Source organism: Engystomops pustulosus, chromosome 4 (genome assembly GCF_040894005.1).
Source record: "Engystomops pustulosus chromosome 4, aEngPut4.maternal, whole genome shotgun sequence".
Taxonomy (NCBI): domain Eukaryota; kingdom Metazoa; phylum Chordata; class Amphibia; order Anura; family Leptodactylidae; genus Engystomops; species Engystomops pustulosus.
The window spans coordinates 16,136,725-16,150,271 of NC_092414.1; the positions used below are offsets into that span (position 1 = coordinate 16,136,725).

At 43.3% G+C, this 13,547-nt stretch overlaps 1 protein-coding gene across 2 annotated transcripts in view; it reads right to left on the reverse strand.

Annotated features, from left to right (window-relative positions):
- The window catches only part of ATXN10 (ataxin 10), a 112,739-nt gene that overhangs the window by 49,989 nt on the left and 49,203 nt on the right, over window positions 1–13,547 (reverse strand). Inside the window, exon 6 of one of the 2 annotated variants that reach the window (XM_072145307.1) lies at window positions 6,189–6,269. The exons of the other annotated variant lie outside the window; for it this stretch is intronic. Coding sequence (XP_072001408.1) covers window positions 6,189–6,269 — 81 coding nt within the window. The remainder of the gene's footprint in view (window positions 1–6,188; window positions 6,270–13,547) is intronic. 2 annotated transcript variants of the gene reach the window in all.

The window sequence follows — 13,547 nt, forward strand, 5'->3', positions numbered from 1 at the left end:
CTTCCCGTACTTACTGCATAGATCGGCAACCCGTATATGATCCCCGGCATCACCGTGGCTTGTTTGTCTGGAGTTACTGTACATCAAAATATACCAGTTCCGACTTACATACAAATTCAACTAAAGTACAAGCCTCTGGTCCCTATCTTGTACGTAACCCGGGGACTGCCTGTAATATCATATTTACAAAAAAAAGTTAAATACGATTTAAAAAACAAAAAACAAAAAAAACACTGGATCCTCCCTTCAGGTCGTAGAAGCTTGCACTCTAAACCCTGACGATTCTTATACAGTAATGGCTCCAACCTGGACCCTGTAATCCTAAACCTTCGCTTGATGCCAGTTTGTGGCCACCAAGTGATGTTATCCGACTAATTTAAAACCATTACAGACATAGAAACATGTACTTAGGGAATGTGTGCCAGCCTGGAAACCACACACACTGCAAATAATGCCAAAAATCTTGCCGAATTCTGGACATTCGGATAACAGACGTCTATGGCATTTCAACTGGATGTGCCGAATGTCGGATTCAGTGGGACTGTAGGGACCCTCAAGATCCCTACAGTTTTTGATAAATAAAGGCCACTGTATTTACATTCAGTGATAGAAGGAATACGTGGGCACAGCCGACCCTTGATGCGAGGCTAAGCAGTACGATGAAGTGGACAGGGGTTATGAAGGTATACAACTCTACCAAAGTGGTGCTCTGTCCGATAAGATACAGCAGTCCAGAAAAATGCAAAAATAGAAGAGCGGATGGCACTCACCATGGGTAGATAAAGTCTTCTTTATTTATTCATAACAGGTAAAATACAGGGAGGCACGCAGTGCCGCTATGCCGACGGGCCGTTTCGCGCCGTTCAGCGCTTTCTCCAGGCAATGACAGCGCATGCGCGCCCCTACCGGAAATAGGGAAAGGAGCGGAAGTACACACGCGTTGTCATAGGAACAGCAACGCAATCTAAATCCCATACACGCTACGCTCGTAATCATTAAGGGAAGAGAAAAACCCCCAAAAGTCTGCTGAATACTAAAGGTAATGGTGGGAAGACCCAGAATAATGGAGTATATATCAGCGGGGTTATGAAGTCCCCGAACGATCGGGCGTAGCGTGCTGGAAAAAATGTGACATTAAAAACGCATAATGCGATGTGAAAAACTTAAAACCACATTAGGAAAGACATACAACCATGTGATGATAGACTAGATCCAGTACATATTATGCGGAAAATATACTACAAACAATTAATTACAAAAAGACCCTCATCTCGTTGCGATCATTAAGGCCCAGGGCACCCATAGCATTAAATTTCATAATAAGCCTACTTTCCCTACGTAATAAATTTTGGGCACGATCACCACCCTCAGGGGTACATTCCACCTTCTCGATGCCCGCAAAACTAAGAACATCAGCATTTCCATGATGCTGTGATCTAACGTGTTCGATAAGGCGTGGGCACCCGACCCCTGTGGTGATCGATCTTTTATGTTCTCTAAACCGGGTGAACAAACTCCTGATCGTCTTTCCAATGTAAAATCTCTGGCATGGACAAAATACAACATAAACGATGAAAGTCGTTCTGCATGTGATAAAGGACCTAACTTCTTGGGTAACCCCTCCAAAGGTGATGTGTTTTGCTTGACTGTTAAAGTCGCAATAGCGACAAGTGCCACACCTAAAGTTCCCTTTTGGAATGCCACTGGAGAGCCAGGTATCGCGGGGGGAGGAATACCTGCTCTGAACCAGCTTATCCCGTAGTGTAACACTCCTCCTGAACGCCACAATGGGTCTTTGTGCAGTAAGTTGGTTCAATTGGAAATCTTGCTTCAGAATATGCCAGTGCCTGTTAATGGCTGTTTTTATGGCTGTGTCACATGGACCATAATCAAAAGTAAACACAAAACGTCTGTCTTTGTCTATGTCCCTATTTTTATGTGGCCCTCCTTTTCTTCTTTTTAACAACTCTTCCCGTGTTACTTTTGATGCCCTTTGCAATGCCCTGTCTACCACTGGTTTAGGGTACCCACGTTCAGACAGTCTAGACTTTAATTGCTCTGCTTGCATATAGAAACCACTATCTTCGCTATTCAGCCTCCTAAGTCGCAGGAACTGGCTGTATGGCAACCCTTCTTTTGTATGCTGTGGGTGATGACTTGTGTAGTGGAGGAGTGAGTTCGTGGCCGTAGGCTTTCTGTAGGCTGTAGTGTGCAGTCGTCCTTCCTTAACAGAGACTTTAACGTCCAAAAACTCCAATTCCATACCTCCAAAAACCGCTGTGAACCTCATGTTCATTTGGTTTTTTTGGTTAAGGTAGGTGACAAAGTCCAAAAAGGACTGCTTGTCGCCCTCCCACACGATAAAAACATCGTCTACATATCTGTAAAACGCCTTCACCTTCGTGGCGTATGGATTGTCCAGAGAAAAAATGTAGCGGCCTTCAAAACAAGCCAAAAATATATTGGCAAGGGTACAAGCCACAGGAGTCCCCATTGCTGTGCCAGTGTTCTGGACAAACCACCTGCCATCGAAGGTGAAGGCGTTATGCGACAGAATCAAGCGTAGTCCCTCGCATACGAAATCAATATACATGTCCTTCTTTCTGGCATTGATAAGAACATCTCGCACACACTCCACCCCAAGTTTTTGAGGGATGCGCGTGTACAGGCTTTCGACGTCTATAGAAGCCAGTTGGTAATTATCCTGCCACTGTACACTTTGAATGACTTCAAGAAAAGCATTAGTATCTTTTAAATAAGATGGAATATCAGGGAGGAGTGGGCGTAATAGCCAATCCAAGAATTGGGACAGGGGCTCAAAAAGTGAGCCGATGCCCGCAACTATTGGACGGCCGGGGGGGTTATTTAGGGTCTTATGAACTTTGGGTATGAAATACCAACAAGGATATTTGGGATGCTCTGGAAATAATTTTTTGGCCGTGGACTCTGACAATACATTGTGAGTGACGCTCCACCTGAGGTAGTCACGCAACCGTGTTTGGAATTTAAAGGTGGGATTATGGTCTAAGGGGGTATAAGTGGATTTATCCCCTAGCTGGCGCATTGCTTCTCTCTCATAGTAGTCCTTAGTCAAGAGGACCACATTTCCCCCCTTGTCCGCCGGCTTCACTAATATGTCAGAGCGGGTCTTAAGCCAATTAAGGGCATCCAGCTCACCCCTAGAAAGGTTTTTAAGGGGTTTAGGATAAACCAAAGATTTGACATCTTTTATAACCGTCTGACAAAAAGTATCAATCAGTGAGTCCGCCGGACAAGGGGGGCAAAAAGTGGACCCAACGCCTCCTCTGAAGGCCATAACTTCCAAGACCGAACCAGTCTCTTCCAAGTGACCTGACATGTCCTCCTCGAGGTTAAGTTCCAGTAATAACTGGATATCTTCGCCTTGCACAGGTAACGCTACATTCGGAGGGAAGAAGCCTAATGGGCCCACAATACTGGGGATCTCTCCTTCACACTGTTTTTGAATAGTGTTGGGTTTATCATGGAAAAATTTATGTAAGCAGAGTTTTCGCACAGCTTTAAACATATCAATTTCGAACCCTACGGGATCGAAGGCAACACCCATGGAGAAATTTAGGCCTTTCGATAGCAAAGACAAACAATCATTAGATAATGCCACATTCGTGAGGTTAATTACATTAGTAGAAATATCACCATGGTCGATTGGACCATCATTCAACATCGTGTCCAAGTTAGTAGGATTAGTGTCCAAGTAAATTGGATGTGATGGGAGGGGGTGGGGAAAGGAGGGCTTGGGGATGTTGAGGGGGCAGGGTGAGCTGTTTGGGGATTCGGAGGGTAAATTTGTACCTCTCAACGCCAAGACACTTGCTTCCTTTTGTAGCCAGCTGGACGTCCCCCTCTTCTTCCTCTGCTTACCTCTCCCTCTCCTGGTCTTTCGTCTAAAGGGATCAGTTGTGATGTAACTACCGGAGCCACCCCTTGTGGTGCTCTAGGTTGATCCCCAATAGAGTCTGAAACCTTGCTGCTTTGGTCATCAGATGCACTTGAGTCGGACTCTGTGGTCCAAAAATCAGTAGATTTTGTTTTGTTCCTCACTCCCTGAGGTCTCCTCCGGTTTGTCCTCTTGATGGTTGTGTTATTCCAATCGAAGATGGATCCCGAATCAAAGTCCACTTTATCTCTAAGGAACTTGTCCCTTTTCTTCTCCTTCACTTCTATTTGGATAAGAGATAGCCGTTTCTCCAATTTTTTGAAAAACATTTGACTTTGATTTTCGGTAAGTCTTGTTCTCAACTCAGTTTTAGCTTTGCAAAGCTCTGTTGTTACTTTGGTATACTCCTCTTCATTTTGTTTGAGGACTAACCTCATGAGGTTTAGAGAGTGTTGAAGATGTAGTTCTTTCCATTCCTGCATAAAAGCCGGTATATCTTTATACTGTGCTGGATTTTTAAAGACACGAAGTCCCCGTGGTACACGGTTGTTGGCATTGTACGACCTTAATGAATGGTTAGTCCAAAAAAGACGAACTTCTTTTTCTGCCAAGGACATAATCTTGTATTCCAGTGTTTTTGTACTCAACATATGGATGGTGTCTCCTAGATTACATAGCTCGAAGAACGCGGATGCGTTATCCCTCCCTGTATATAGAGAATTACCTTCGCCTTCTGCCCCCATTTCTGTGTCCATATTCAAAAAGATGTATTAAGCTGCTTGCTCTCAAATGACGGTGTCTCGTTGGCGTGCTCCACGTGTAAAGACAAACTTCATGTACGAACAGTGATAGAAGGAATACGTGGGCACAGCCGACCCTTGATGCGAGGCTAAGCAGTACGATGAAGTGGACAGGGGTTATGAAGGTATACAACTCTACCAAAGTGGTGCTCTGTCCGATAAGATACAGCAGTCCAGAAAAATGCAAAAATAGAAGAGCGGATGGCACTCACCATGGGTAGATAAAGTCTTCTTTATTTATTCATAACAGGTAAAATACAGGGAGGCACGCAGTGCCGCTATGCCGACGGGCATAGTATATTTTCCGCATAATATGTACTGGATCTAGTCTATCATCACATGGTTGTATGTCTTTCCTAATGTGGTTTTAAGTTTTTCACATCGCATTATGCGTTTTTAATGTCACATTTTTTCCAGCACGCTACGCCCGATCGTTCGGGGACTTCATAACCCCGCTGATATATACTCCATTATTCTGGGTCTTCCCACCATTACCTTTAGTATTCAGCAGACTTTTGGGGGTTTTTCTCTTCCCTTAATGATTACGAGCGTAGCGTGTATGGGATTTAGATTGCGTTGCTGTTCCTATGACAACGCGTGTGTACTTCCGCTCCTTTCCCTATTTCCGGTAGGGGCGCGCATGCGCTGTCATTGCCTGGAGAAAGCGCTGAACGGCGCGAAACGGCCCGTCGGCATAGCGGCACTGCGTGCCTCCCTGTATTTTACCTGTTATGAATAAATAAAGAAGACTTTATCTACCCATGGTGAGTGCCATCCGCTCTTCTATTTTTGCACTGTATTTACATTGATTCACTAATTTTAAAGGGTCTGTCCAGGAGATATCACTGATGGCTTATCTACAGAATGATTGTACAATTTATGCCCAGCACTTAGCATTTGTTTTGCTCGTCATTACTTTTGGGCACAGAAACGGGGGTAGTTGGTTCTGTGCTATCCAAAGTGGTTGTATGCTGTAACTGCTGCCTCTTCTACAATAAATAATAATTCTTTATTTATATAGCGCACACAGATTACGCAGCGCTGCACAGAGCTTGCCAACTCGGTCCCTGTCCCCAATGGGGCTCACAATCTAATCACCTACCAGTATATTTTGGAGTGTGGGAGGAAACTGGAGGACCCGGAGGAAACCCACATAAACACGGAGAGAACATACAAAAACTCTTTGCAGTTGATGATCCTGGGACATGGACCCAGGTCCCCAGTGCTGCAAGGCTGTAATGCTAACCACTGAGCCAACATGCTGCCCCAATCTACTACCAGCTCCATGCTCTGTTTATGGGGGGCTGAATTGTGCTATGCTGGGTATTCCCCAAAACCCCTTATGGGTTAATGGTTTTCCTTGGAATTCACTTTAACGTTGCATGCACCTCGTTTGTCGAAGTTGGACCCCACTTTTTGTACCAAATTCATTGGAAACTGCTTGATGATAATTCCGATTAACATTATTGTACCTATCAGCGTGGCTCTGCGATGCATACATCTGTTTCACAAGTTCCGGGCACTTGAAGAAGCGATCCGTGACAATCAGGTGTCTGTAGGTAGAAGGGTAGAAAGTAAAAATGAAAGAAAAAAAAAAAAAATCAAAATTAAAAAAGGAAACCTACCATGGAGGAATCTACCATCAGAAGTACATCCTCCTGCTGCCTCTGTGCTAATCTGTACTTTAATAATCCTGGAGCCTCCCTTGTTAAAAACTTTATTTTAGTAATATGTAAATTAACTGCAGAGGCTACTGGGGCGTGGAGTAGCCTTAGCTCCCATTGCCCAGCCAGGCTAGGACACGCCCCAAGAGCCTCTGCAATTAATTTACATATTACTAAAATAAAGTTTTTAACAAGTTAGGTTCCAGGATTATTAAATTACAGATTAGGGCAGAGGCGGACGGGAGTATTCTACCATCAAATCTACTTCTGGTGGTAGATTCCTCATGGTAGGTTTTCTTCAAAAACACAATCTACTACATAACCAATTAAGGTCGCCTTATAGGCGTGTTGAGACTTAAAGCCATAGATGCTCCACTAGGGAATTCTGGGTAGTATGCAAATAAGTTTTCCAAGGTGTTAAATGGAACACAAAGGGGGTCATTTACTTATCCGGCCCCGTCGCAATCCAGCGGCGTGTTCTCCGATGAGGATTCGTCCGATGTGTGCCAAAATCCTGGGGCAATTTGGCGCAAATCGGAAAACTCTGAGAAACCCGGTGGAAAATAGCGATTCGGACCCTTAGTAAATGTGCCCCAATGCCTCCTTTTGCTACCTTGTAAGGCAGCCCCCTTAACACCAAGTATGACCTACGAGAAGTCTAAAAACATGATGTGGGATTACATGATGAAAGATACCTTCTGACCCTAGTCAATAGCCCCTCATACAGCCAAACCAGTTCCCTACGCTGTACTGAGGAGACCCAAGCAAGTCGAAACAGTGCTGTCTACAGTTGGGAGTCTGATCCTTCCGGAATAGATTTAATGGTTTGGCTTAATCCCACATTATGTTTTTAGACTTCTTGTAGGTCATACTTGGTGGTGAGGAAACTTCCTTTCAAGGTAGCAAAAGGAGGCATTGTTTTCCATTTAACACCTTGGAAAAAGTATCTGCATACTTCCCAGAATTCCCTAGTGGAGCATCTATGGCTTTAAGTCTCCACACGCCTCTAAGGTGGCCTTAATTGGCATTGTCTCTATAAGGAGAACACCTACTGTCTGACCCTAGTCAAAAGCTTCTCATTCGGCCAAACCAGTTCCCTACACTGTACTGAGGTGACCCAACCAGGTCGAAACAGTGCTGTCTACAGTTAGGTGATACTTGGTGTTAAGGAAACTTCCTTTCAAGGTAGCAAAAGGAGGCATGGTTTCCATTTAACACCTTGGAAAACGTATTTGCATACTTCCCACATTAAATTACCAACAAACTTTACAGATTCCAAAGACTGAAGATAGTAGTTCTAGCATAGGAAGATTTTCTCGAAGAACAAACTCTATGGGAGAAGGAGAAGGTTGAGGACCAGAAATGGTCCAGAATAGGAGATCAAAGTCAAGAGAAACTCAACCAGACCCCTTTACAACTCAAAGTGGTCTTTATAGTAGAACATTTCTTCAAGAGGAAACAGCTCAATGGTGGAACTGCATGGATGAGGGTCTACATCTAAGAGGGAAGCTATCCTTCATCTGGAAAAGCTCAAGATTCTCAAGAAGTAAAGTTAAAATGAAGTTTAGTTCCTTAGTTTCAATAACCCACTGTGCAGGTTCTTGGGAGCACCAAAGATGAGTCTTTGCAAATATAGGTTTTTCATAGTTTGCCCTGAAAGGATCTGTTGGTGGCTATGCGTCACACATGGCCAAGAAAGATTCCCTTAACATGGCACTCACACCAAATATGGATATGAGCGACCTCGACATTTCTGGGAAGAATTTCCCAAATATATGAAAGTCTTCAATTTCGCCCCAACCAAATCCTCTACAATATGAACTAAAACATAGGAATCATCAAACCTCTGCAAGAAATGTGTCATTCATTGTCAACCTATTCTTCTCGGAACATTCCACATGGATTGGGGCGGAGTAAACTAATCATAAATGTTCAACAGTTGCCTTCAGCATCTTAAATAACAATTAAGTGTATCACTGGTTTTTACCAAATCCGCACAAGTTTTGTATTTGCCTCAATCCAAAAACATCACTCATTGAAAACCCTTTACAAAAGGGGGCGACTTAACATTGCCAATGGTTATAGAGCCTGCTTGAGATCGTAAGCTCATAAGCCCGGCTGAACAAACTAGGACGACAAGCGGAGAAAGGCGCCTCTCTACCAGTCACACATTTGTGGGCCTCGTAAAAGTTTTAGAGAGACAAGAGACAAATAAGAACACGCTATCCGCCCTCTCCATCCTGATGAGGACTGACAAGGAACAATGTCATCCTGAACAATAGGAGAAATGCTGGAGATCCCGAGCCTCAGGGCGGGATTCTCCATGATAGAGAAACACATCTAGTAGTCAAAGACATGCGATACATTGCATTCTTCATGTGGAGAAATTTTATTGTCGTTGACGGGAGCCATAGAAGTAGGAACAATAAATTTCTGTACATCAGATGTGATGGACGTTCTAGGAGGGATCTGAGAAGTTCCGGATTTTTATAGATATAGCAGTGGTCTTCTTTGTAAAGTTCAACCCGACTTCAACATTGACTTTAGAACTTCCTACACTGGATCTTCTCAAGATTTGTTCCCTACTGTAAAGACTGGAACGCTCCCGCACGATCAACCACTGACCCATCTTTACACTTGTCAATCTTTACAGTAGACAGAATGTCCGCAATGCCGGATCTCCTCTTGTAAAAGTGGAATCAGTGGCAGAAGTTCCCCTATTTGATAGATTCCTTACGAACTGAGCTGTCCGCCCAGTAGCGTCAGTCAACATCTACATGAGCAGGACATTGATGGTCACACCCTTATTCTCGACCAGCAATCTTTCGAGTAGGCAACTTGCTGGATGCCCACAATGTATGATCTGCTCTTCTAGAACGGAGACCGCTGGCTCAAGTTCTGCCATCTGACAGATACCTTAATGACTGAGCCATCTGCTTTTGGCTCCGTCAACAGAGTAGCGGTATGCTGCAACGCTTTATGTGGGATGTTGGCATGATGACCATAATACAGGAATTCCTCTTGTAGAGGTGAGACCAGTGTCTGAAGTTCTGACCTTGTAGACTTTGTCATCTACTTCAGGCTTCAACCATAATGTAGCAGCTTGTGGACGATGCTTCCACCCGGAGCGGGACATCAGATGGGAATCTTCACCTATCATTTATTAATACGCTATAAATTTTATTTAGTAGCTTATCTCCAGTGATAACAATGTCGAAATCCAACATGTCCGATCCTTCTTTTTATAAATGTTGTCAAATTCATTAGATGGGCAACTGGGTTGGTCAAAAATCATCCTTCATCCAATGTATATAGCTATTTTATTGCCAGGTTCTCAGAATCGGGATCTCTATTCGGTTCAGGATTGTATCTTGGCACAATAAACTGACAGGGTATATCGACAAGTGGTTTTCTGGTTTTGGGTCCCTTTTTTGATGCTTCAGGATAGATCAGTATAAGACTAATAGGGTGTAATAACCCGAAGCCATTGTTCCAAGCGGATTTCATAGACCAGGACCTACACGACGGAGCCAGAAGAAATAGGTCCCATATAATACACAGCCCCAAGCAGAACTTCAGCAGTGGAATTCTGACCCGGCTTCTTCTCCTGTTTAGGTTCTGGTATGGAATAGCTGATCAGTTCAGGGTTAGGTTGTCAGGTGCCCACTGATTGAGACTGCTGACTTAAGAGATTAGTGGGGTCTGATTGGATAAGTCAATCGGTATTAAAAAGGGGTCAAGGGCACCAGAACCCCCAACGTTAAACTTTCCCTCACTGCTCTTTTAGACCATGTTACTGGAAGCTTGTTTTAATCATTATGGAACGGAACAAGCTGATGAATTACCAAAAAATTGTAAATTCGTTTTCAGACAAAACATTTGATTTTGTGGCTGAATAAGTAAGGAGAATATAAAAGCCATTTGTGGTGAAGTTTCATTGTACATCATACAAGTGGGCCGGAGATCTGGAGATAAGCTGCGCTCCGCTGTGATTTACTGCCCTCAGATTAATATTCCTTCATAGATAAATGATAGGTTCGGACCATTGTGAGGTTTCTTGGAGGCTTTGAACTAAGTTTCAGCTATAAACGGCTCTAATGGAGAAGTATCATTAACATACAGACTGCTCCATTATGGAAATCGCCTCAAAAACACCAGTGTAAATCTTCGACAGTCGTGTAGACTGTCGGCCTTAACTCTTTATTGTTTGGCTGGTAACATTCACAACCAATTGTAACTTTAGGCACAAGTTTTGATGACCCCCCAACCCCACAGTTGTTATGGCCGTAGACATGAAAGCCACGCAACTCTACTGATTTCAGAGGAACATCAACCTAAAACGGAGGCCACTCACCTTCGATTAAAGTTGCCTAAACAGTTATTTTATAGACCTCTATTCCTTCCCACCCAAGGCATGCCGAAACACAAGAGGATTCCCATTCTGTTCATCGTCATTGTTAAAGGGTTTTATCTTAAACATCCTCTTAGTAAGAGATGTGTGTTCTTGTAGGATCCAACCACTAGGACCTCCAGTGATAAGCAGAACACAGGAATCTCCCTAAACTTCACTATATGGACTAGGACTTCTGGGATGAGTCAATCCTGTTTGTTGTCCCATAGAGATTTAGGAAGGACAGGATCAGCTTGTAAGTCCTAAGCTATTCTAAAGGTCCAATAAAAGTCAAGAAAAGGGCCGGTGTTTAGGGCTCATCTTGGGGTGGCTTGCAGTCCACATTTCGTAAAGTGCTCGAACAGTCTGGCCCTCAGCAATCATTTATTCCCTATACTGTGGATAGAGCATATAGGTCTTTAGCGGGTACACCCCTTAAATGGCCACCTCAACGTGGTTCAAAATGGCTAACATTAGTATAGATTTTGACAAAGTTTGCTACAATATTTTGGAGAGAAATGACGGTGGCCAACTGACAACTATCATTTAAAAACTACCAAAATATATGTGGCCCTACAACTCTAGGGAGAGTTTCTTACCTGGACCATTTACAGCACGTAGCCCCCTGGGTCTCCAAAAAATTACTTAAAGAGCCTCCCCGGCTATGTCTGGGGACTATACTATCCAGATTGTCCCCAATCCCTCGTTCTTAAATAGCTTTCCCATATGCCATTGGACTTCTACGTCTGGTGCCTACTGTTCAACTCCTATCTCTTGGCTCGGCACCAACTAAACTGCCCTCTTGCAGCCCTTGCCTTTGTTTTTTGACTATGCCTTTACTGCATATTTGCAATAAGCATTTGGTGAATGTCCTCATTACGATGGGCACAGCTCAAATCATAATTATAGGGTCCATGAAGGTCCACTAAGTATTGCGAGGATATGACCAGGACTCCCTGCATCAATGCGGAACTTACCCATGAGTTTATCCAGAATTAAAAATATTAGAGGAAATATGTAATACAATTTAGCAAGACTAGACAAGTGGACAGTGGATAACGTCAGTAGTAGTGGGGAAAAAAAACCTTACAGTGACATTTTTGGAGTTATTTCATGAGAGAAAGCAAAGCATCATAGAAAGTGAGGGGAGCTTATAATTGACTCAGCTTTAGGGCAAAGACAGGAAGAGGTTAGTCTCTGCCCACTTCACTGCAGCTGAGGGGAATTTCTGACAAGAAGCTTCAGAAGAGAAAATGCCATAACTCTGCAATGAAAAGGGAAACCACACCATACATGGGCATCATTCTATTTGTCGTGAAAGTGTAATTTAGTAAAAATCATTACGTAATCAGAGTAACACTTTAAACAATGTATATCAAGAACTCCTGCCGTAGTGTCCATTAAAATCCTGCATTGTAATGACATTGAGATGACTTTGCCAGTGATGTCCCCATCTATATGGCAAAGCTGAATAGTAAGAAGAGGCAAATAAAACAAAATGGCAATTATATATACAAAAAAAAATATTGTGACCGAGTCTAAATAATAAGTAATTTCCTGATGACATGTATCCATTAAAAAGAAACTACTTTAAACCAAAGAGAGACAAGAAGAAAGAGTAAGAGGGCTCATTGTCTCAGTTACGGCCGGACATGTAAGCCCTTGATTCTAGGCATGTGTCCAGTTTGTCACAATAAAACCATTGTAGAAGCTTTAACTTAAAAAAGATGTCTTAGAGGAGTTAGTGGGATCTCCATCTGCGTGCGACAAGACTCGCCAAGTCAACAGAAGTGACCAATGTGTCTTGGCTTTGCAGAGACGTTGGAGAAACTTGGACAGGGAGCATTGGCTGTGATCATGACGGTCACGAAACAAGGTCTCTCCCTCTTTTTTTTTCTTTCTTTTTGTGTTTGAAGTGGGAGGATTTTCCCTTCTGCAAGCCATTCATTTAGTGAATCGCTTCGCTCGTATATGATTAATCCGCCCCCCCCCTCTTTCCACAACAACCCTCTTTTATCTCGGTACAGGCACTTCACAAGATTGGCTCAGGAGGTCTCCATCCAAAAATAAAAAAAAGAGGCTTTAAGCCACATTCTTGTAAGACAAATGACCTCCTGAGAAAAACAAAGTGCTAGTAACAGGGAAGAATGGCGGTAATTACGCTTTAATCTCATGGCACATCTGTTCTATCAAAAATAACCCCCGCCAACTCTGGGAAGACCTCTACCGGGTTGTCTACAACCTCCTTGACCCTTTCTCTTTTGGAAAAAACACAATAACATGATTTCAGAGGATCAATACACAACTTCTTGTCAACAACTCTATATCGCAATTTAAGAGATGAAGACCCTCCCACTTGTTGGGGCCCATTTGCCTCCTTGTGCGAGACTCAATCAATTTCTTAATGAAGAATTGGTGGTTGATAGACTGACGGCCACTAGGGACTGAAATTCCTCCAAAGCTGAATTATGTAGTATAGGATTACGGAGAATTACCGTCCTTTGCTCCAATGAGTAGTACGGGACCAAGACAACATTCACACGATGTATGGCCGCCGTACCGTAGTACAGGAGAGGAGCAGAGGATGAGGGCAGCTCACCTCCGCCCCGCTCCCGGAATGGTTGTATCCAGAGGTCGCACTAACATTTTTCCAGAAGGGTAATAATACTCCTCTCAACATTTTTGAGGAGTAATCTCAGCCGAGGAGGAGTATGAAATTTTCAGTAATACAAATATATAACTCCTAGTCATATATAGTGTTAATAAACTTTTGTTCC